The sequence below is a fragment of the Amphiura filiformis genome, chromosome 1 (genome assembly GCF_039555335.1).
Source record: "Amphiura filiformis chromosome 1, Afil_fr2py, whole genome shotgun sequence".
Taxonomy (NCBI): Eukaryota; Metazoa; Echinodermata; class Ophiuroidea; order Amphilepidida; family Amphiuridae; genus Amphiura; species Amphiura filiformis.
In genome coordinates, this window is record NC_092628.1 from 96,811,921 (window position 1) to 96,836,086 (window position 24,166).

Below are 24,166 nucleotides of genomic sequence, written 5' to 3' on the forward strand. Positions count from 1 at the left end.
CCAAAAATGCCATATAATGAGAGAAAATATACCATTTTGAAGCATTAAACCCTAAAAAGTACTTGTTTGGCTATATAACTTGATTAAGTTCAGCGATTTTAATGCTGTCTTTTCAGATGCCATGCAAACAAATAGTTACTCGTCGTATTTCCACATATCGCCCAGGCCTATTAGTGGTATAGTGCTGTAGAAAATGTGAAAGCAAGTTAGGATACATTGTTCATGGCATTTCTTTATAAAACAATTAAAATCTTTTGTCAAAGTCATCAACCTACTGCTCTGCACTTCAGTGGTTGCAGTTTTGGAAATGCAGTTTACTAGTTTTTTCCCCTCAAAAATCTTGTTTTTAAATCCCAGATATATTCCTTGCCATGTCACAAGCACTTAACATGTTTATTGCCTGGATCCAAGCACCTAACAAGCATGTTTCATGTCCAGTAGCAAGCCATTCACTTTCTTCTGTTGGTCACATATAAGTACAGAGTATCTGATTTGGCCCCCTCCTAAATATTGGACTTTCATTTTCATATTGCTGAACCAATATACTAATGTATTCAAGTGAACATTTTCATATGTAATTGTAATAACCCGATTATAGTTTTTATTTGAACACATGTCATATACATACTGGTACAAAAATTGTCTTTACCCTTTGATTTCTTAAAAACATTGAAATTAAATTACAAAATAAAATGGTTGGTAGATGGAGAATTTAGTGCTGCATATTTTGATACCTCATCTGATTCTTGTTGCTTTTACAGCATTACAGATAACGATCATTGCACTGTGTTTACAAACTGCATGTGGCGAGGAAAAAGTCTTATGTAAATTTTTGAAATGATCTCTTTTTTTCATTCAAATTAGGGTAAGTTGGGGAAATAAGTCACATTGTGCTAAATGAGGTATCAAAATATGCAAACAGAATTCCCCATCTAAGTTTTAGTGTCTCTTCGAAATCGCTCGTTATAAATGTAAAGATACTTTTTGTGTGCAGTATAGAAAGAAGCAAATGACACAAGATTGCTGGTTAAAATGTTGGTGTGGGAGCAAAAGAATTACTCTTAGAAAGTTCTGAAAGCCATTCACATAAGAATTCAAAACTGAATTGTAACAAAGAACTGGAGTTGGAACCAATATGGGATCATTTTTCAAGGGGGCAAAGCAACATCAAAATGTCTTCTAAGATGTTGTTCAAGAGTTCCCAAGCCATCATAATTAAATGAACCATCAGGCATCATCTGCTAAAGATGCTAGTCGATCTGGCAAAAAAGTTTCAGGTGAGCAATGAAGCGTCAATATTAAAACTCTTCTAATCAAGACACAAAAGAGACTGAACACCATTTTGATCCCATCTCATTTCATAATAACACATCTCATAAGAGTGTTGTGCTGTTAGCTGAGTCCAATTTGTGCCCACAGGTTCTGTCTGTCTTCTCCATGTACATCATTTATGTACAAACTGCTGCATTATCATTTTCCATTTGTCCTTAGTATACCCTTTGGTGAACCCTTAAACTTCTTCACTTTTGATCTCAACTTTGTCATTTCTTTCCTCTTTGTGCCAACTTTCTTAACAACTCTCATAGGCTCAGTCTTCTTGACCACAGGATCTCGCACTGACAAGTCGTCTTCCTCTCCAATTTCGCTAGATTTCTGAGCTTGTTCTGCAAAGTTGATATCAATCCAGTTTTCTGTGTCTGTTTCCATAGTGCTGGAGACTTTTTTCTGGAATTCTTCTTGGACAAAATGTCCATCTGACATAGACCGTACTTGCAACTGAAACAAGTGGAGAATAACAAAATTGCAAAGTAGTTCCATAATTGAATTATTTTTTATCAATTATTTTAAGAAAATAGTTGACAAATAACTAAAACTTTAAAACCATAAAAAATACGTTTGAAAAAAACAAGAAATAATAAATTGATTTTAAACAATTATAAAAAATTTAATTTGTACCACCAAATTATACTCAGATTCAATTAAATGGATGCAACATGACAAATGCAACTAAAATAGCACAATGAATTTCTAACTATAGCTTAGCTAATCCTTAATGCTATTCTTTAAAGCTGACACCCAAAATTGATTGTTACTAATTACAAATAGGCTTGCAAGTATTTGGTTCATGTAACAAATCAAATGATTAAAGAATCCCTATAAACACAATAAGTTTTGTAATAAGGCCAACCCTCTCCCCCCTTATGTGAAACAAAACAGGAAGTAGGTATAAAATATAACATTGATGTTTTTCATAGAGAGGTATCCAAAAAAACAAAATTGTCAGTTTTAACCCACTCCCTGAACAAAACTGGAATCATTTACAGTGCTTCACCAGTCCTTCTGGTTTATTCTCTAATAGATTATTCACTCAACTCACAAATCATCCTACTTCCAATAAGTCAACTGGAGAATTCTATACATTGTATGGCTCATAATTGGTGAAAATTATATGGTTTTGTTACTGTGCATGTCAATAGAGTCCAACTTACGTTTGCATAAATTCATAGACGTATGCACCAGTCATGCATTATGCAAAGAGCATAGGGGCTGCGTCCAACTGCATGTACACCATTTTAATGATTCTATATCAATCCACATTATTGTCTTTGCCAATTATAAGCCAAACAAAGTATAGTCTGCAGATATTTTCTAAATTTCAACAAAAGTTTTAATTTGATTTTGAACAGCTCTACATATGGTGGTATTTTGATGCATCACAATTAACACACAGTATGATTTTTATACAAACCTTGGCCTTCGTCTTTGAAACTTGTGATGATTTTGGAGGCAATGCTGGGTTAAACTGCATGGCAGATGTGTCATATTCTTCAAGGAAGTGCTGCGGTGTCCTATTACACAAACAAAATAAAACACATGTAAATAATATCAAGATGTTATGAAAATAATTGTTGTGGAGAGATTTAATTTTTCTTCCGTATTATACATCAAAAGACTCTTTCCCACATGACATCAGAGCAGCTAAATAACTCCAAATCTTTCAATCTTAAATTAATATTCTACAGTTGGGGAACTGCTATACCAATGCAGATAGTCCATTTAAATGTTTACATTAATTGTCAATATGGACAAGGACAATATTAAAATGGAGTACTGTTTGCTTTTTACAGTATATTTTGCTAAATAAATTTAAACAAAAAGTGATCAAGTAAATGAACACTGAGATCAAGTTTGACCACTAAGGGCGTGTTCACATTACACAATGTAGGTTCGTACCTAGGTAGTGAAGTGGTGTCGATCCACATCGAATCCACATTGAGTTCGTGTTCACACTACCAAGCTAATCTACATCGAAAGTGGGTTATGACGTAAGTGGAGCGAATCCACATACCTGGATGTTAGAACGACCCGGAAGTAAAGCGCTGTTACCACGCAGCATACTAGTCCCAGAGAAGCGATTAGCGGTAACATTGTGGCGGCTAAAACGCCGAATACAGAACCATAGGCCTATACTATGATCAGCTCTTAATAGGCGGGAATTATTCGTTTTTTGTTACTGCGCGAGTCAATAAAGTTCCAACTTACGCACGCCAGAATTCACAAAAGCACACGCCATTCACGCAAAACGCAAAGCGCAGTTCGTGTAGGCGTTAAGCCTAGCTGTGTGTACGCCATTCGTCATTTGTTCCATTGACGTTCACCATTTCGCCCGTGCGACCACGGCCACTTCGGTATATGTGGAGTCGATCTGGATCGACTCCACATTATCGCGCTTCACATTACGAAATTTAACCCACCTCCTAGGGTCGAAACTACCTCAACCAGGTAGTTTCGATCCACATTGTTGATGTAGGGTCAAATCCACTTACTTTGTGTTCACACTACACAGGGAAGTGGTTTCGATGTAGGGTCGACTCCACGTCCCTACATCAAAAGTGCCTGATGTGATCATGCCCTTACAGTGAATTATCCCTAACTATATTTAATGCATCCTTCTCACTTGGCCTTATTTGACATTGACAAGTATTCAAAAAGATGTTGTTAACAACTACTGGGAAATTATTAAGAGATTGAATTTGGACAACAACTTGAACCCAATGGTGGACAAGCAAACATAGACCAGCCAATCCTTTACCTGCGTGCCATTTCCACATCAAGTGCACCTGCTCCAGTATAAGGGAATCCACGACTCAGATGCTCCGCATACATCTTAACAGTTTGATGATAATGTCTCTGTGTAAGATAATAATTCATATATGATATCTGTTAATTACGAGTGTCTATCCATATTAAAAAGCATGTTGCAAGATAAGTAGATTATACGGTCATGCATCCTGCACAAAAACATATGTGACATGATCAAGGGGAATGAGTCACATGTCGGCCCTGGTCGAAAATGAGTTTTACACATGTTTCTAAAGAGGACATTTAGGGCTTTCAGAAACTGAAAACCCCATGTTGATACGAATTTTCTTTGTGAAGTTACGTCAATTTATCAATCGATGAAAACAAAATAAAACAAAAGAATTTAAATACTTTCTTTGCCAATATCTCAAAATCAATATTAGCGACATCCCGACTCATTTCCCTTGATCGTGTCACATATATGCAACATGGGGAAAACTCTTTGTTTTTTGTTATTGTTTTGTTTTGTTTGGGTTTGACAACCTTTCATGGGATTAAAATACTGGCTTGAAACTCTTTAGGTGGTGTAGGAGACAAGGTCATTCCAATTACAATTGATTTTTTATTCGGGTGTGCCGTCGGATATCACATTACCGGTGCAGCCGGTCAGTGTGTGAAAACTACAGTACTGGTGCAGCCAGTCACTGTGTGAAATTGGTCAAGGTCATTCATCAAAGGTGCAAATCAGACTATCCTCTTTTAAACATAAATATGCTAATTTTTTATGGCATTAACATGTTATTACAATCAATACAGTATATAGCTATCTTACAGAGCAGTATAGTCTTTGGAATATCAGACAGTATTAAAAAAAATCCTTTTTTTTCTTCATTAAACTCTGTTTTATCTTACTTTGAGTATTTGAAGCTCCCACAGTGCAGTATTATGTGCATGACTGTGTTCAGGTTGTGCTAGTTCTGGCATGAATACACCACTTCCACTGCTCTCTGTGTCCAGTAGTGCATCACCCTTAGGGTGTCTCTGTAATTAACAAGGTCATTAGGGGTACATTAACTTTTTGAAAATGGCAGTCGATCTGATCCAATCATACAACAGATGGCAATTAAGAAATTGAGATACAAGCAAAACTTGGTGACTAAGTATACTGAAGATGTAAGGATATCAGCATTATAATGATAGACAAAGATAAAAAGACTAGTTTGCGTCTGACGTCATCTGTCAATCAAACTCCGAGCATGGTTTGTTTACAAGTGTCGTGATGATATAAGTTGCTGAACACGGCGGTAAAACCGGGCGCCTTATTGTTAATTTTGCACCTTTTAACATACAAACCATCTCAAAAGTTAGGTCTTGATAGCAGGAAACTTTTTTTGGCGAAGGCACCATGTCCACAATGCCTAGAAAAGTTGCTTTTTGCCTGGTAAGAGTACGTATTTTTCGCCATTCACTGCTATTCCTTTTCTCCGATCGGCACCAGCCAGATGAATCGACCTTCCTTATACGCGCTATTAGCCAATCAAGGATCGTAGAGAATTTGATTGAGTGTGACGTCAGATGCAAACTAGTCTTCTTATCTTTGTCTTTCATTATAGCATGAGACTGCACTTTCCTAAAAAAAACTGAAAAAACTGAAAATGCGCGTGAAATTGGGCAAAAAGTACCAAAAACAGGCTGAAATTAAATAAAGTTGCGGAAATTTTGACTATAAAAAAAACTGAATTCAGTTTTTAAACTGAAAATTCTCATGCCTGAGTACACTTGGCTACTGTGCAATTACTGTTAATCGTATAAAAATTTTTGAATATTATTTCTTTTGTCCTTGTTGATTAGATTGTCACAAATCATTGATGTTCTGTCCAAACCTTACATGCGATTTTTCCTACCTCATGGAAAACTGTCTTGTTTCTTCTTGTTCTAAAAATAATTAAATGGTCACACACAAGTTTGGGAATGTGCCGTATCACCTAGTGTGTGACTATTTAATGATTGGAAAAAAATCACAGTCAAAAATCACATACAAGGTTTTGACAGAAGAATGATAATAATTATTGCTTTGTTTTAAAATCATAATTGATTTTGAATCACATGCGTTTAATCCATTATTTAGTATGTCATATTGTCACGGAGGTATAAGTGCGTTATAGTGTTATAGAGCCAGGGATTGTGGGTTTGAGTCCCAGCAGGACCGGAAGTGGCTCGAGAATAATAATAATAATAAGGCGTTTCATATAGCGCCCAATGCCAAAAAGGCCTCTAGGCGCTTTACATAAACACAAATTAAAATCGATGCGCAAGGAAAATTTACAAAAATAAATCTTAAAAAGTACAATAAAAGAGTGACCTGCACCCAAAAGTCTTAAGTACACATAAAAAAGCAAAGCAGTTATAATAACAAGAAACACTTTAAACCATGGGAAAATCCCGGTGCAGGATACTTCAGTGAGTGGTTTGTGACAATATCAGCAGTCTGCACATTCTTATAATTCCGCAAAAAAAGTAATTCTTTCCTTTTCATCGTCTGCAGTTTCCCATTCCAACAATTTTACTCTACCCCATTCATCAATTGACAATAGATCTGCACTAACCTTCATAACATTCCTTATTGTACACAAGTAGCTCAGTGATCCACTGGGCAAAGAATGTAATGATAGTGTACATAGTCGCTTGAGGTATGCCAACACTCTCTGTATTGACACTTGCTTATGACGCTTATTAATCATGGCTTCTAAGCATTCCAGGATCACTGACACATCTCCACTACTTACACCTAGAAGGCAAACAAATCAAATTTCACTTGTTAGGCTTGGATCTATGTTTACATAAATGGTTAAATTTCAAGCATTTACTATTTATAGCCAAAACCAATACAGGGCCCGATTCCAATGGCATTACTTTTTTTAAATTAGTCAATGGTGATTGCAAAATTGCTCAAAACAAATCAGAGAAATATCATAAACTACATATTTTACATAAGTTTGGTTGAATGCATCAGCCACTGACTTTAGTCTCTGCCACTGACTTAAAGGCCAGGTTGATAAATTTTAAAATTGTCCACCATCTGTAATCACACCATGGTCAATGTGCAAAGAGTTTACACTATACTTTGATCAGCTTGTAATCGGCGGGAATTGTTAGGCTTTTACTACTACAACGAAAAGTAGACCCATGCTAAGAGTGATATAGTTGACTTGTCTGGTCGATATTGTGCGTGTTAAAGAAAGTAGACAAAGCATATGGCTTCAATTAATAAATTGTGATGCTTCTGGGGAGTATCACATGGCAATTCTCAAAATGAAATATATTGATATTAATCTGTGGTGTTATAAGGCCCGCCGATTACGAGCTGATCAAACTATAGAATAAAGCATTGTGGGTAATGCTTACAAATATCTACCATAATGGCATGTCAGGCATGTGTTGATTCACATTGGGTGAACCTCTGGTATTTTCCACAAAGGAGTGCATTTATGTAATAATTAGCATCTTATAGCATGAGAGTTACAAAAGTTTATGCATGTAGTGTTTAGTGTGCACAATTTGCATGATGCTTTACAGGCAGATCACAATCAAACATCTACTTAAGAATCACTGCCAGATGCATGGACACAAACACACGTACAGCTTTTTACCCTTCAAGAGCCACACAAGTTAACACAAGTATAGAGTAATCTGAGCTCTCCTAGTGTAACCACTTTATCACTGTCCCATCTTACCTGCGTTGACATGAAGTAGAGTCACGTAGAAATGAGTGTAAAACTTGGTAGGATCCGTATTCAACACATCACCCTGTCCCGATAGAATTTGAAATGCTGTCAACACACAATGCAGTGATTCACGATGACCTAGTGTCTGTTCAAAGCAAAAATGTAAAAGCAAAGGTTACTTCAGGATGTAAAGAAAAAACACAATTCTTATAGAAACTATCTTGCAAGAAGAGAAGTTGCAATCTTTCTTCCTGGTTTACAATCTTGTTACGCCATACTTGGTCCAGAGATTAACACAGGGAGTGAATATGCTCTTTCTAACCACACTGGTGTGGTTAACAGAGAACACAAAGCAGAAAATTGTTACTTGCAACAGCACGTTTAAATGGCATAGATTTTCACTTATAATTGGTAGCGCACGATTATCATTAATTACTATTTTGTCAACAGTCGACAGTTGAAAAAATGTTATTTCTTCTTATTGGCGACAACTTTGGCGACAATAGGCCTGGCGATAACAACGCTATTGAGGGTCTAATTTCGAAACAGTTGCTAATTAAATAAAATACATTACAGTTTCACCTACCCCAGTATCAATGAGATGATGCAAAGATTTGACCAGATCATCAAAGAACTCCACATTGATGAGATGTGCAAACTTGGCTAAGCCTTCCAACACAGATGGTAAGAGACGGGACCCACTCTCCATCTTCAAAATGCGGAAGTATGTGGCAAACACGGCCTGGATGATTTCGGTATGCTATTTTATTCAAAAAAAATTAAACAAAATGGTAAACGTTTCATTGAAATTTCAATCATTTAAACTCATATAATCTACTTCTTTGATCAGACAACAGAGAGAAAATGGGATCATCACATTTTGTTCAGAGAAAGATGTAAGCAACAAGTAGATAGACTGTTACCTTTTACTTTATAGAAATGTATTGTATGCAAGCTGAAATTTCCCCTCCTCTATAGACTTGATTGGAACAAAATATGTGATGTAATCAAGCAAAATCAGCCGGAAGTAAGAAATATTGATTGAGATATAGTCAAATAAAGGAAATAATTTCTTATCTTTCCTATTGCTTTGGAAACCCTTCAACTGCTCTTATCTTTGGAATAATTTCAATGGGGTTTATGCAATATGTAAGCTTTGAAAATGCTTTATACATCAAAGTAGAAAAATGAAAATTGAATATGCCCAACTTTAGACCAAATTTGCTTGATCTCACCACATATGACCATTTGAATGACACTTCAAAGTGCTTCTAACAAGTTTGAAAGTGGGCTCATTGAAACATGATCAGTTTTCAATATCATTATCCACATGCTTGAACATCAAAATATGTCAATGATACAAGAGGACTATCAATATGTGAGGAAGAAATTAATTGGAACCGTGTGGATGATTGAAAAGTTATTTTGGAGTGACTTACCATTTTCAATGTTCTTTTCTTATTTTCTGATGCTTCCGTTGCTTGCAGCTCTTTATCTAGTCTATCCATACGCTTTTGGAACTAGAAAAAAATCAAACATTTTCAAATATTATCACAATTTATTCATAGAAGTCATTATCACTGGTGTCATACATTTTAGAAAATGAAATGTTTGAAAACATTTTCATAATTTATTCACAGCATTCATTAACACTGGTGTCCTGCATTTCAGATCCGAAAGAATATAAAATATTATTATTGTCATCATCATCATCATGTTCTACAAGGCAGAACCATACAAATTCTGTCTTGTGGTTATCTCATCATCATGTTCTACAAGGTGATACCAAACAAATACTCTATATCTCATGGTTATCTCATCCAGATTACATATCTACACAGTAATATATTCTCTCCATCTTTCTTTTTCTTCTTTAAAGTCTCAAACCATTCTCATCTAATTGGCTATTCCAGCTGATCCATATACTCCCCTGTATGGAAGACATGACCTTAGTCTCCCACATAGGGGTGTAGATTTCAAATGGAATCACCCCTTCAGGTAACCCCATTTAAATGTCACACTCCCTGCATGCAAGATTAAGGTAATGTGGACTTCAACTGGAATAACTCATTCTGCGAGTAGTTTATCCAACAGCCACCTGTTCAGGATTCATACACCAAGCTGACAGCAAAAGTTGATGACCAGAGTCTCATTTTCAACCAGTAACCATGGACAAGTTCACCAATGCACTTATGATGTACAGAAGTATACCAGCCTGGAGCTTGAAATACCGCAAAAAAATTTACCAAAATTTGTAATGTGCATCTTTCTATAGCCCAATTTTAGGTTGCAAATGTCATCATTTTGGACCATTTTAGCATGGAAACTGCACATTTTTGCATGGGATTGTAAAAGTAATTCAAGTAACAAGTCAGCGGGATGATTTGGAAATTTTGCCCCCTAGCTCGGTGACTCTAGTATGCCCCTGATGATGCAAAAAATACTTATCAAAAATTTCAGGACTTTAACCATATTCAATTCAAAATTGTTAATTCCAGGACTTTCAAGTATTTTCAAGGACTGCACAAATGCAGCCTGCTTGTCTTTCTAGATAACCAACTCATAGCCACTTATATTGGGCTATTCCATTTAAAATCCACACTACTCCTGTGAAAGAATTTGGAAATATCTTCCACAGGGGTGGAAGATTTTGGAAATATCTTCCACAGGGGGAGTACGAATTTCAAATGGAATGAACACATTAGCAGCTCCATTTGAAACTTGCCCTCACTCAGTGGACAATTGAGGTTGAATCTTTCTCAGAAGGTGTAAAAATTTCAAATGGAGCTGCCTAACGTGGTCATTCCATTTGAAATTTATGTTCCCTCTTTGGAAGATATTTCCAAAATCTTCCACAAGGGCAGTGTGGATTTTAAATGGAATTTGTTTCAGCAAAGTAAGAAACCAAGACTCACCCGTCTCTGTGACCTAGATAGCCGCCTCATTTTGTCTTTCTTTTCCTCCAGTTCTTTCCTCTTGACTAGATCAGGATTATTTAGATTGGTCTCTTTGATCTTCAATGATAAGAAAGTTTCTAGAACCTGAAAAGGAGACAAACTGCAATGTTAATTCTTAGATGATACCACATATTGCAATAAATATAAGCTGGCTTTTTTTTGTTGTTGTTTTCTTTTTTGTTGAAAGTTTGAGTACGTTTGAATGACATTCAAAAACATTTTTGAAATCTTGCTGCAAAACATTTAAGAAATAAAGGGTAATGCATGATCCTTTACGAAATAATGTGTCGAGGCAGTAAAAGCGTAAATAATGGGTGAGGCGCAGCCAACCCATTATTGAAACGCTTTTACTGCCGAGGACACATTATTTATGCGTAAAGGATAATGCTGCACCCTTTATTTCTATTCTATTACCACAAAATAGTGTGATTTAAAGAGAAAATATCTCAAATTTTTTGCCCAAATATTTCAAGTTGTTTACCTCAAGGTGGAGAGCATACGCGTAGCCAAAGCGTATGCACATTCCAATAACACAACCTAACATTCCATTCTCCCTTAAGCAGGTATGCACGTACAATAACACACCCCTGACATTCCATTCTCCCTAAAATAAGCAGGTGTGTGTGTGCGCTCTGCTGTGCGCTGTGATGATAGAAGAACATAAAGTTTGTTGCCCTTGACACTTTATCGCTAATTAATGGTCTGTCACGTGATGGCTGCTTTCAACAAATCACAGTGCGTGATTTTGAATAATGGGTCGTGGGGGTAATAGAATCAAACATAATGTTATGACCAAATATTTTGCTGAAACTTTTTCAAAATATATTTCAGAATAACATTTTGACAACAAATGTTGTTGTGGTTTTTCCTTCAAAAGGTTTAAAAACATTTACATGACCTTTACATAACCCGACATTGAATGTTACTAAAACATTTTGCCCAAACTAATAAAACGTTTTTGTGTTTCCTGGCAAATGCTGGGAACCCAAGCATATATGCCATGAAAGTTTTCTCAATTGACCCTAAAAGATTAATTAAGATATTTAAAATTTATCATATTTAATTCATGTTTCAAATTTGTTCAAAACTGTGAATTATATATTCTGATTGTCTCAAGAGTCTTTAAAAATATCCAAAAATCTAAAGAGTAAATAACAAATACTTCCATGACATTTCACAAGATTTGCATTGGTAAATCTTTTGTAACTACTTTTCTTCTAATTTCACAATTTAGGTTAGTCCGTCAAGATGAGCACAAGCAAATAAACAGCAACTCTTTTGGCCTACACTTTCCATGCCAAGTATTTCAGAGCAAAGAAACTGTCATATCGCCTTCGCAAGATAGCAGCCAGGACTGCATGTACACTATATTTAAAGTCACTGTAGAATCAATTGATTTCCTAGATCCCATAGGCAACCTGGTGACAGGGCATTTTTCATTGTTACCCCTCGTCTCTGGAATAGCTTAATATCTTAGTGTTATCTGATTACTCACCTTAGGTGCTATGTTATAGTGCTTAGCTTTGGCCAGTCTCGTTATGAACCTCACAGCATCTACAGCTGCCTCGCCATAGAAATCCTCTCGGAATAACTGCTTCATGCACTGGCAACACTGATCTGATACCTGTATTTCAAGGAAACAGTGACATATTAGATAGCAGATACCTGATTCATTAGTTCAATTGATAGGTGGTCTGGTGATCTGAAGGTCCCAGGTTCAAATCCTGGACAGTCAGTGAAATTTTTCACTGGCCCCAATTTAGTATGTTTGTGGAGATTTGGGTTAAAAAACATTTCTCATCATTAAATTACTACTTTTGAAAGACTGTATTTGGTGCTATAGATGTATTATAATTAAACTGTTTAACATACTACAAAAAATTGAGAAATTTAAATCATTCATTTTATTAGTGTACAAGAAAGATGAAACCTTTATGGAGATGGTACATTTCGTAGTTTTTTTATTTACTTCCCTGTCGAGCCAGGAATTCATGTTTTGATGGGAGAGATGGTTTCTGCAATCTAGCAGAATGAAAATTTGAAAGAATTCTGCATTTTTTAGCCCCAATACATCAGATATAATTGTAGAAATATACAAAATAAAATTAAGTGTCAGTTTCAAAATGATATATTATGCTACGCAATGGTTGTATACTGCTGAATCAGTTCACACAAATTCAGTGTGAATCCAAGATATTGTTTGCCACAGCACTCTAATTAACAGACTGAATATAATATGTGTGCTGACCACGGGTTGGCCCCTGGTTATGGCACACTATATTCTATGCCAAAATCCTGGCAGAAATTCGTTGCTACACCAGCACATTCTGGTGTTAAAAGCACACAATCAGAGCTAAATATATGATAGTTCCGCACTATCTTTGTATAATAGTTGCAAATGCACATTCAGCTTACACTCTCCCCTTCCCCACCCCCATTTTTTCAATGTTGGGAGATCGTAATGTAGAAATGATGACGATTTTGTCCAAATCAACATTGCAACATGGAAGCAGGGAAGGATGTTGGTCAATTAACGATCTGGTATGGCAACATTTTTCGCCAGGATTGCAGGTTGCATCAAGTATCTGACAATTCAAATTTGTCCATGCTCTGTCCATCACACCTGATTGGCTGAAAATGCATTTGAGAAGTTTTTAAAGTTTTATGGCAGTGTGGAAAAGTAGCGGTATCTGGACATGAGAATATTTTTGGTGCATAACATACCAACTACAAGTGTTTCAACCAATTTGCATCATCACAGAACACAAATTATCCGCTCCTGGATAACCAATAACACTATCGAGTAGACTGCCTCTTACGTTGTGGGCTACATGTATGCAGTGGATATGTTCCATGATGGCTACAAATTATTTGAAAGAAATGCAGCTAATATGCATGGAAGATATATCATAAAGAACTTACAGTTTCATTCTTGTTGATCATTAGTGACGCAACCACTGATATGATGTTAGTTCTATAATTGAAATGGAACAGATTGTTAAGGAGACTACACATGCATTGTGTGGCAACCTCTGCTAGGGCAGTCTTAGCCTCCCGTGGAATCTCCAGGCTACTTGAGGCAGTCTGTTCTTCCTTTTGTCTGTCTCTTCTTTCTTGATTCTTGGTCTTCCTTATCTCTAAAATTGGGAAATAAAGGTTAACTTTGATGATTCAGCGGTAGACAACTTTATCTATGGTAGCTGCTGTGTATGACTGCCTGTGATTCACACAATGTCAACTGCATGCCCTATATAGGTGTGAGTGTGTGCTTATCACAAGCAATCATACACACAGCAGCATTCTGTCACTGTGGCATTGGCTTTTAACATAGAAGTATTTTGCCCCATCAAAACAAAAATATAATTGAGCATGCTTATCTGTCCGTAAGTCATTTTCCCTCAAACTATTTTAATTGAATATTATCCATTCAAAGTATAGCTTTGTTACCTTCATTTAATTTTCTTTAAAGGACACAATTCACATGCTTTTTTTTTTTACTACAACCTACCATTTATGGTTTGTTCCAGAAATTCTAGATAACGTCTGTACTGTTTCAGCAAAAATGTCTCGTAAGTACGTCTGGCTTTAGTTTCTTTTTTGTACTGAAAGAGAGAGAGAGCAAGAAAATAATCATGATTTCAAGATCAACATGTATATCTTCAAATCCGTACAAAGCCAAAGTCTTCAGTACTCTGACTATTTTATCATTCACATTTTCATCTTAAAGTTTGCCCTCCTCTGCCCACCCATATTACACTTCCCAAGATCACTAATACTGTTGCAGGTGACAGGGCATTCCATATCACTGCTGCAAATGTGTGGAATTCACTCACTTTAATAGAGAGTTCCATCCTCACAATGATTGTTTTGATGGATTATCTGCACTCTGCACATTGTCACTGATTGATCAGAGATGGCACAGGTTACAAAAATTAAAAAAACAAAAAAACACACATACGAATCGCAAAAAGAGACTATATTTTATGGTTGCTACATACCGTTATACAAGGTGACTTGCGCATGTAAAGTATATGAACTATGCACTCTATGAAGAGGTTACAGGGTGGAAAACTTATCAGGAGGCATTCAATCAACAGATACATGATTTAATTCATTTTTAAAACATGTTCAAAAGTATAGAGAATTCTGAAGACATGATAATGAAGTTATTCAGGTATTATTGTGTGTAGGCTGCAGAGTGGATTAATGATTTTGCTTCTGTCCGCTCAGCCACTCAACTAACCGGACAGCCAACCCATCTGCACCATAACATAAGCCCAACACAATTTGTTGTGGTGCCAAAAAAATGAATCAAATCCAATTGCACTCTATATATCAACCCTTGCTTTGGAAGGAGACCGGCTGCACCTACCTGTATGTCTTTTTCTGCCTCCTCCTCTTCTCGTATTCTGTATCCAGGTGCGATGTCCTTGAAGAGTTCACACAAGGTCACCATGACCAATTTACGCAAGGTCAATCTCAGGTCAGGATCATTCTCTCTCAACATAGCTATTAACTCTTTCATTTTGAATATCTGCATATTAAAGTAGGAAATATATGGCAAAAATTGTTACTCATTAACTTCAGCGAAGTCACACCGATGCGCATGCATGAATCCCATGTGATGCAATGACGCAAGTGATAAGTGCTCAGGGAATCGCTGGTCAGGCTTGCGCAACTCCTGTGGCTACCGGTCGGTGATCGTGTGCTTGAGGGCTCGAGGTGTCTAAGGATCGAATCCTGGGGGTACCAAGTGACTTCTTTGTTCATCTTCTCTCCTTTTTCGTTTCTTCTTTAACTTCCGATAGCAAAAGGCAGTGTTCAGTGTTAGGATTAATGTCTTCCTCAGCAACTGAACCATGCCCCTGTCAGACTTTCCTGCCACGGCATGACGTATCAACCAATGACAACAAGCCTTGATTGTGTATGTTTTTCTGCAATGCGTGTGCGCCACGCCGCTCAGTGGCAAACGGCATCGTAGTATGAAACCAGCATTACACAAACAATTATGCCCTGAACTAAAACCAATGTCCGATTGATATTCAATGTGTCTTCACTCCCTTCCATTAAATGCTAACTATAAAATATCTGATACATTTCCTTCTTTCATATCTCATATTAATTCACAGTAATCACTCACATTTTTATCTGGATCCATTTGAATAGCATTGGCTAGAGTGGCTATTCTCTGTTTCTTCTTCATCAATCTTTCCCTTCGATTAGCAAGTAACTCCTCTGTGGTAAACGTGGGAAGTGATTCTGTTTTTTGCTTTTCTGCAATGAAAAATTAACAAAATATGAAAAAAGTTGTTGCTAAACATATTACCCAAACTTTCCTTTCAGAAATAGATGAAAATTGTAATGGTTACCACAGAACTTCTGCACTTTTGTGTACTGCATAAACACTGAAGTGGTTCCCTAAAAACTCTCCTCCACATCCTCATCTTCCTGAAACAAATTCTGACTGGCTGATTGAATCATTATATTTCTAATGTTTTCACCCTAATTAGACCCCTAATACACAAATGCCAGAAGGATTTTCATTACATAAAATAACACTAGCATTAAAACATACACACAATAATGGTTTGAATCAACCTAAATAATACCAACCATCTTTCTCCTCTGCATCCTCATCCTCTTCATACTTGCGCTTTTCTTCCCATCTGTACTCAAGGCCCTCGGATGCTTAATAGGTAGCAGAGCTTTCATCTTGAGTCTGGGGTCTACATCAAGCTGACGTGGTGCCCTCTCAAATGGAGCAGGCACATTCTCTTTGTGTTTGTTCTTCCTTGATTTGGGCAAATCTTGAGGTTCACTGCAAAACAGAATGTACATTTTGTACAAAAGGTGGTATTTAAAATCATATATTTCATTTTAAATAGCTGCATTTCACAATGTATGGGAGACACTTTAATCAGTCATGTTTGTTTGGTTATCCTTAACACCCCAGAGGATAATTGTTTGGCCCAAAACCTGCTTTCTTGTTTTGGTGACATACCGGTGCAAAGAAACCATACAGTATATCATGAAAACCAAATTATCATGGATACATGCACTATCATACTTGAGTGCCCTCTCCCAAAAACCTCAAATCTGATCATTATTTTCTAATCTATTGTAATATTTACCCAGTACAGGTAAATATTTTCCACATGGACCTACCTTTCTTCCACACCAGAGAGAAACTTGGCACCACTGCGTCGGATGTATTCCAAATCTTCATCCCCAAAATCTTCTGCTACATCCCCTTCTTCCTCTTCCTCACTCGGTAGAATTTCGTCTTCTTCCTCTTTTTCATCCTCTTCACTTTTTGCTTCCTTTTTAGACCTAACAATTGGAATAATATTAGTTACCCCCTGTTTATTCACGAAATACAGGAAAATATCTACGGCCAAAGAACAAACAGGGGGTAACAATTTTATCGTTTAGTGAACATGAATTTTATTATCTTCCGACTTGTTTGTAAACTTTGCTGAAGGAATTTAGTTTGATATCTTACTAAAATGTATGCCAGTTTCTGCCTTGCTTTTTAAGTGCAGCCATGCGTGAAGGGTGCGTGCGAATCTTAGGATATCGCGCGAGTCATGTTATGCAGATGCGTGTGTTATGACTACGTAGGTAACACGGGAAATATTACATGCCTGTATATTAATGAGTATAGATTTTATCCAAGTGGTGTTTGACCATGAGATTGCAGAATTCTTATCAACTAAAGGATAACAATTTCGATAGATGCAAAGAAATACATGTATGGAATACAATCACAGAAGACAAATTTAGTTACAAGAATCTTACACAGAGATATCATCTGTCTGCAATAATATCCCTAGTTACATCCCTAAATGTGAAATGAATTAATCAATATCACATGTTATAAAGAGCCCAAATTATCAAATCATAAAACATGCTCAAGGTACAGGAGTTCAAAAAGTTACTGAGCACTTATTATATGCCATGTTTATGTTTATTATATGCCATATGTGCATTTTACAGTTGCAATCTCTTTTAGAAGCTTAGTTATACAACATGTGATCCCAAAATATTGATAATGAATCAAGATAATTTTCCACAAAATTGAAGTAATGGTTTAAAAGAAACTATACACTACCCATGCACAAATCCAGCTTTCTTGGCTGCTTCAAACGCAAACCGAGCACCAGTCCATTTGCTCCCGGATTTTGACACTGCTCCACTGGCTGCTCCTGTTTTTTTCAGCGTTTGTTTCACTGTCTTTTTCACCTTGCCATGTTTGATACCAAGCTGCTGTTGACCCGAGCGACCTCCACGTTTGTTGCTCTTAATGTTGAGCCGTTTCACCTGACTCACTTTGCTTTGCTTGCCGCTAGTGTTTTTTTTGTTCTGCAATAAATTACATATAAACCATGTGATTTTAAAACAATTATTAAAATTAAATCGTCAAATATGAGCTACAGTGTAGTACAGCATTAGCTCAGAATGATAAATTTGGTGAACTTGAAGCAATAAAATAGTGTGGGTGTTTATACTGCTGAATTACAAGATTATTTTCTTTTCAAAGATTTTTATTGATTGTGAAAAGCCAAGTAAAATATCGACTATTGGACTTCAAATTTGGAGCAGGACTTTCGCTCAGGGAGTTTGTCCCTAACACACAATGTCATTCACCCTCGCCATCTATCCAATCTTAACCACAAGCATCATGGATAGTACCCATAAAAGTATGAGACATTTAGTCCATGCACCAAGTGAGAGTCACTACTGACTGGTATCATTTGCCGGGTATAAGGCTAATGGAACTCGATTGTTAGTTTCCTATTGACCGCCCGCATCACCTTTTCAATTTGACCAAAACTTTCATTATTTTTTATAAAACAGTCAATTATCTGAAAATTGAGATGGAAATAACCAAAATTGAAATTCTCCAAATGTCTGACAACCCTTGCTGATCATAATCAGCAGTTTTTCTTAGTTGTAGGGGTAGAGGATGTGGTAAATAATGGAAATTTACGGATTACCTCATCATGTTTCTAGTGATTACAAAAATGGCAAATTTCTTTTCATTTTAATAAAAACAAATTCAAATCTTTTCTCAATCTGTTGCAAAATGTCTGTAATGATGATCTAAGCATTAATACCTGTTTTGAAATGATCTTTCATCTACAATATATACTTTGGTACTGGTGGGGTACCTAAATTTGGAGAAAGCTGTTCATAAAATCATTGATTTTGTTGCCATACTTTTGGCGCTGCTATTGCGATTGCATCGCTGTGTGATTTCTCCGTGCTAATATTTCTGCAATTGTATGTTTTTTAAAGTTGTTCATGAATAATTTGTATATTATTGACTTTTAATGATTCTTAACATGTTTCATTGGTAAATCTATTTAAGTGTAAATTAAGTGCATTTTAATCTTGTAGTTAACTTTTAATTTTGTTTAATATGTTGTAAATCTATGGTATATTTTAATGGTTTTTAAGCTTGTTCAGCGCTTTGAGTTTGTTTTTACATTATAAGGCGCTTTATAAATTTTATTTATTATTATTATTTATTATAATGAAAAGAGACCGAATAATGAATAATGAAATAGCGACCTCATCCTTTTTTTCAAACATCCAATCGGAAACTAATAATCGAGTTCCATTGGCCTAATGGCACATCATGCCTGGAGGATTTAATTCATCATAAGATCTGGGCTACCAATCACAAGCCAGACCAATTTAAAGATGCATTACATCATGGCTAATTTTAGTAGGCCAGAAAACTGATAAGGTTTCCATCTAGACACCTGTGTTTTAAGCATTTTAAGGTTACACAAAGAAACGTATAAAAGACTAAAGTTGCTCTCTAAGTTTTCTCAGCAATTAAATATCGTAGTGAGAGAAATGTTGGTGCGTTGGATGTAGCTTGTTAAAGGAATTCCCACTATTTTGCCCCACTGTTTTAGACACATGACTCTCTAGCTGAAATATAGTAAGAAAATTTCAGATTGTTAATGTAAACCTGTTATTTCAGATCAGAGATAGAGCATTGTCATGTTGTAGCATCATAGACATACTAGCATGGTCATGATCTCAGGCACAGCATCATCATCCCTGTATCTTCGTGTCAAAAATTGCCGTGATAGTACGGCGAATTCACTCTTTCTTCAAAGGCTACGCATGCCGATTTTGTTCGAGATAGGCCAAGCAACTCAGACTAAGCATATCACTTACATGACATGAGATACCACAGCGTTTCCATTCATATACCGTATTTCGTCAAACAGTCGCCCCCCTCAAATAAACGCCCCCACCACTTTTTTCAACCGAGATGTTTCAAAAATGCCGATATTTCCATGCCATCTTGTGTAGTAAGCTTACCAAGTTCCCCACATGGTCGGTAATAGCGTCAATAATTGGCGAAAATCTGGATTGGAAACCCGGAAGTGAGCCAGAAGTCAGTGTTTCTAGTTCATATTTCATCATTTTAGCATTTTTTTTCGTTCTAAAATTGACCTTGAATAAACACCCCCCCTTGGGAAAATGTAATGCCCCCGGGGGCGTTTATTTGACGAAATATGGTACGTTTATTATACGATCTGAGCATGCTCAGATCCTGAAACCTAGGATTGATTGCAGATATCAGAACCGGGGATGGTCCCCTTTCTCTTTTCGAATAGCTCTGACACTTTAACGTGCACAGGGTTTGACTCTTCCTGTACACGGGACCAACGGCTTTACGTGACTTCCGAATCATGGACGTCGCACATACACTGGACCTATATCTACACATGCTAAGCAGTACCGGGGTACTGTATGGGGGCGAGAAGAAATTCTACAATTAAATTCTGTGATGAAACATGGACTTAATTATTGGATTTCTGACCATATAGGAACTTTTTGGGAGGGAAGAGAATTTTCACCTAAGGCAAGCCCACGGCTCGAACCCTCGCCGATCGTATCTCCCGGCCGACAGCGCAACGCCTTAACTGCTCGGCCATCTTGCCCTATTGATTTAAATGGAATTGAATACATCTCTACATCTGAGTTTGTACACTCATCACTGAACGATCTAGCGATCGGTTATTGTAGGTATGAGAGACAAACCTTAGTTAACACATTTGCTAGTCAGCCAAATTGGCCTAAACCCGGGGCCCAAACACAATACATATTTACATATATCAAAAGAAAAGATTGGTCAAGGCCAAACCTACATAAATATTTTGTCTATACCTCATTTGACCCAAATATATGATTTTTTTTGGTGATGAGACAATCACACATGGAATTTTAGAGGGATTTTGACAGCAGTTCCACATAGAAAATCTGCACTATCATGAGACTATGCTGTTTTATTTTTTAAAGCAATATAAATGTGTGATTTGCATAAAGAATAAATTCCTATTTAAATGTTTGTTTTCACTGATCACATTATCCTCTTTTAATTTTGAGCCAAACAAATGAGGTACCGTACCTTATAACGAAGAAAATTGCGATTTCATTCCAGTGCCTACAATGCGTGTACTACGCTCGTTGATCATAATATGTATTACTGCACGGAGCATCGCGCTCAACGTGTGTACACATAAGCTGACATTCATGGGAGATGTTAGCAAGCAGTCGATCGATGAACTGAATAAAACCGGGTCGACCGGTTTTAATATAAAAAGTTAAATTTTACTGTTATTAAAGCACTTCAGGCTTAGTCTTTTACATGGTATTTTAGTACACCACTAGGCATTATAATTATGCAAAAAGTAGAAATCCATGTAAAATTGAGGGCGTCGGTGTGAAGCAAATCACACATGGCTTTAATTGATGCATTAAAAATTGGCTGAATATTTTTGATGTAAGTCAATTTTTTACAAGACGTAACTTTGCTACATCTTTGACAGGATAGTGTCAAGCTTCAGCAGGACCTAAATCATGTGTGTCAATGGGCATCCAAGTGGCAGATGACCTTCAACCCCAAAAAGTGCAACACCATGTCTGTTGGGTTAAAGAGGACCAAATCTCACCATGAATATACCATGCTCGGTGAAACCCTTGCTCAAGTTCAAGAACACAAATATCTTGGCGTCACCATAGCTGAAGACCTCACCTGGAACTCAAATTACCGGTGCACCGCGACCGTTAATAGCAAGGCCAACAAAATTCTCGGGCTTCTTCAAAGAAATATCTACCAGTGCAGCAAAGAAACCAAAGCTAAAGCATACAAGGCGTTGGTTCAACCTCACCTCGAATATGCGGCGGCAGTCACCGACCCATACCAGTCTAAATATATTCAGATGTTAGAAAGAGTCCAAAGAAGAGCTGCTAGATTTGTTGTTGGCGACGAAAATGATTCAAGAGCTGGAGCGGGAAAGTTTGGCAGAGAGAAGAAAAACTGCCAGACTATGTCAATTTTACTTCGTCCACAATGGAGTCTCCCAACACTTTCACCAAACTTAGGCAGAGGGATACCAATCATTCCAGTAGTGAGTAGGCACTTCACCGCAGATGCATATATAAAGTTATTGAAACAAGAACTGTCAGATATCAGAACTCCTTCCTTCCTAGAACTATTCGTGATTGGAATAGACTACCCCTTGTTTCTACAACGCAACCAACCTTGAAGAAATTTAAAGCGTCCCTTTTAATTTGCTCGTCTGCACCCCACGGCGTCATGGAACCAAAATGTTCTGTAGCCGTGTGTAAACACAATGAAGATGAAGATGCTACGGAAATTTATGACAAAACGGTTTTCAGTTATGGCTTTCTTTACTCAGGAAAAAGTAAAGAGCTTTAATTTATATTTGATATATAAAATGATGCAGTTTGATGGCAAATTTGAATTCACCTTCAGGCTTTCATACCAACTTATATTGGTGAAATATTCAGTGTTTGCTAATTCATTCTTCCCACGCACCATCCGGGATTGGAACAAGCTCCCAGTGGATCCAGCAAACTACCAATCTCTCGACAGCTTTAAGACCATGTTGAGGGATTCTCCACTGAAGTAGTCTCATCACCAGCCTAGTTTTTACTCGCGTATATATTTTGCACCTGTCTTCAGTTTCATGCTACGTTTATTGTTCCGCCCATGCACACCACGCGGTGCGCCTGTTCTCACTCATGTGAGCATTGCACTTTTAAGGAAGGAAGGAAGGAAGGAATACCAATCGCCCGGCCCATCGCTCACAAACGGAGTATTAGGACAATGTGTGATTAATAATTTCAGGAAAAAAATAATTATTTAGAGGCTGTCGAGTGTCGACACTCAATTACTTCTTGCAATCTTGGACCTGCACTAGTCACTAGACATGCTAGACACTATACTAAAATGCAGTAAACCTTTGACGAGTGCGTATTGAATGTATTAGCTATGTATTGTAAGGATACATCGCATATTTACTGCGTTGCACGCACTTGTCTCTGATTGGCTGCTAAGGTGATATGTTGTTGCCGAGTGAAAATTTATGAATGAACTGTGCGCCGTACGCGTTGTTAGCGCCGAATTTGCAACATCACGGTAGTCGCGCTCGTCAAAGGTTTGCTGCATTTGACTATAGACGAATCCAAATGTACACGCATTCCTACACCTGACTAGCAGCCTTTAGTTGGGTAGCCGTCGGCTACAATGCACTCAAAATGTGAAATGATTTGGCCTTGGCGGAAATTTTAAACTGCATTCCATCACCTGTTTTACACCTTCCGCGACATTTAGTCCATGCATCTTCTCCGGGATATTCTCTAGGTGTTAGGCGGCTTTTATTTGCACAATTGGACGCTCAAAACACCAGGTTGGTGCTAGCGGCTACCCAAAGATGTCCGACCAAATCCTGACCATGACTTGGCTACTTGGATTCGTCTATAGTGACTAGTCTAGTGCATGCAGCATGCACATGATGCAGGTAAGCTTATCATGCTTATCTCGAAAAAAAACATTTTTTTGTGTTTTACGGGTAGTTGGTGACTTCAAATCCGTAAATTATGAAGAAGACAATAAAATGCATTTATACTTTACCTTTTTGCCCATTTTAAGATGGACTTGTTCAAAGTACAAAGCTATTAAAAGTTCACAAGAAAATTAAGCTTATCCTCAGTTCATTCAGCTTTTTACTTTGACGACACATGTGTTTTCTTTTCAACCTTTGACCCAATCAATTAATCGATAGCCGATTTAAACTTCCGGGTTCAGTAGACTTATGAAATAAAACACTTGAAATGTTAAATGGTAACACAAAATGATTGACAACACTAAAGTTTTTGCCTTTCAGACCATAAATTAACCCTATATCATTTATTATAAAGATAAACATTTTCTGTAAATTCAGTCAAAAACAAACATAAAATATTTATAATCTGGGAAAATTATACAGTTTCTAGAATAAGACAACATATAGTAAGCCATATAAGTCATAATATTTTGCAATTAAGATCATGTTTTTTCACGACAAG

The 24,166-nt window shown here is 36.9% G+C and overlaps 1 protein-coding gene across 1 annotated transcript; it reads right to left on the bottom strand.

Moving 5' to 3' along the window:
- On the bottom strand, positions 1-23,851 carry LOC140164766 (nucleolar complex protein 3 homolog). The gene is given in 19 exon segments (XM_072188138.1): positions 1-1,776; positions 2,750-2,849; positions 4,094-4,191; positions 4,996-5,124; positions 6,690-6,871; positions 7,818-7,953; positions 8,395-8,568; positions 9,248-9,328; positions 10,724-10,849; positions 12,261-12,389; positions 13,688-13,902; positions 14,274-14,367; positions 15,138-15,299; positions 15,906-16,039; positions 16,379-16,450; positions 16,453-16,583; positions 16,931-17,095; positions 17,877-18,127; positions 23,733-23,851. Coding segments are annotated over 19 exon segments (2,697 nt in total). The 5' UTR covers positions 23,745-23,851; the 3' UTR covers positions 1-1,470.
- Between the last annotated feature and the right edge of the window lie 315 nt (positions 23,852-24,166).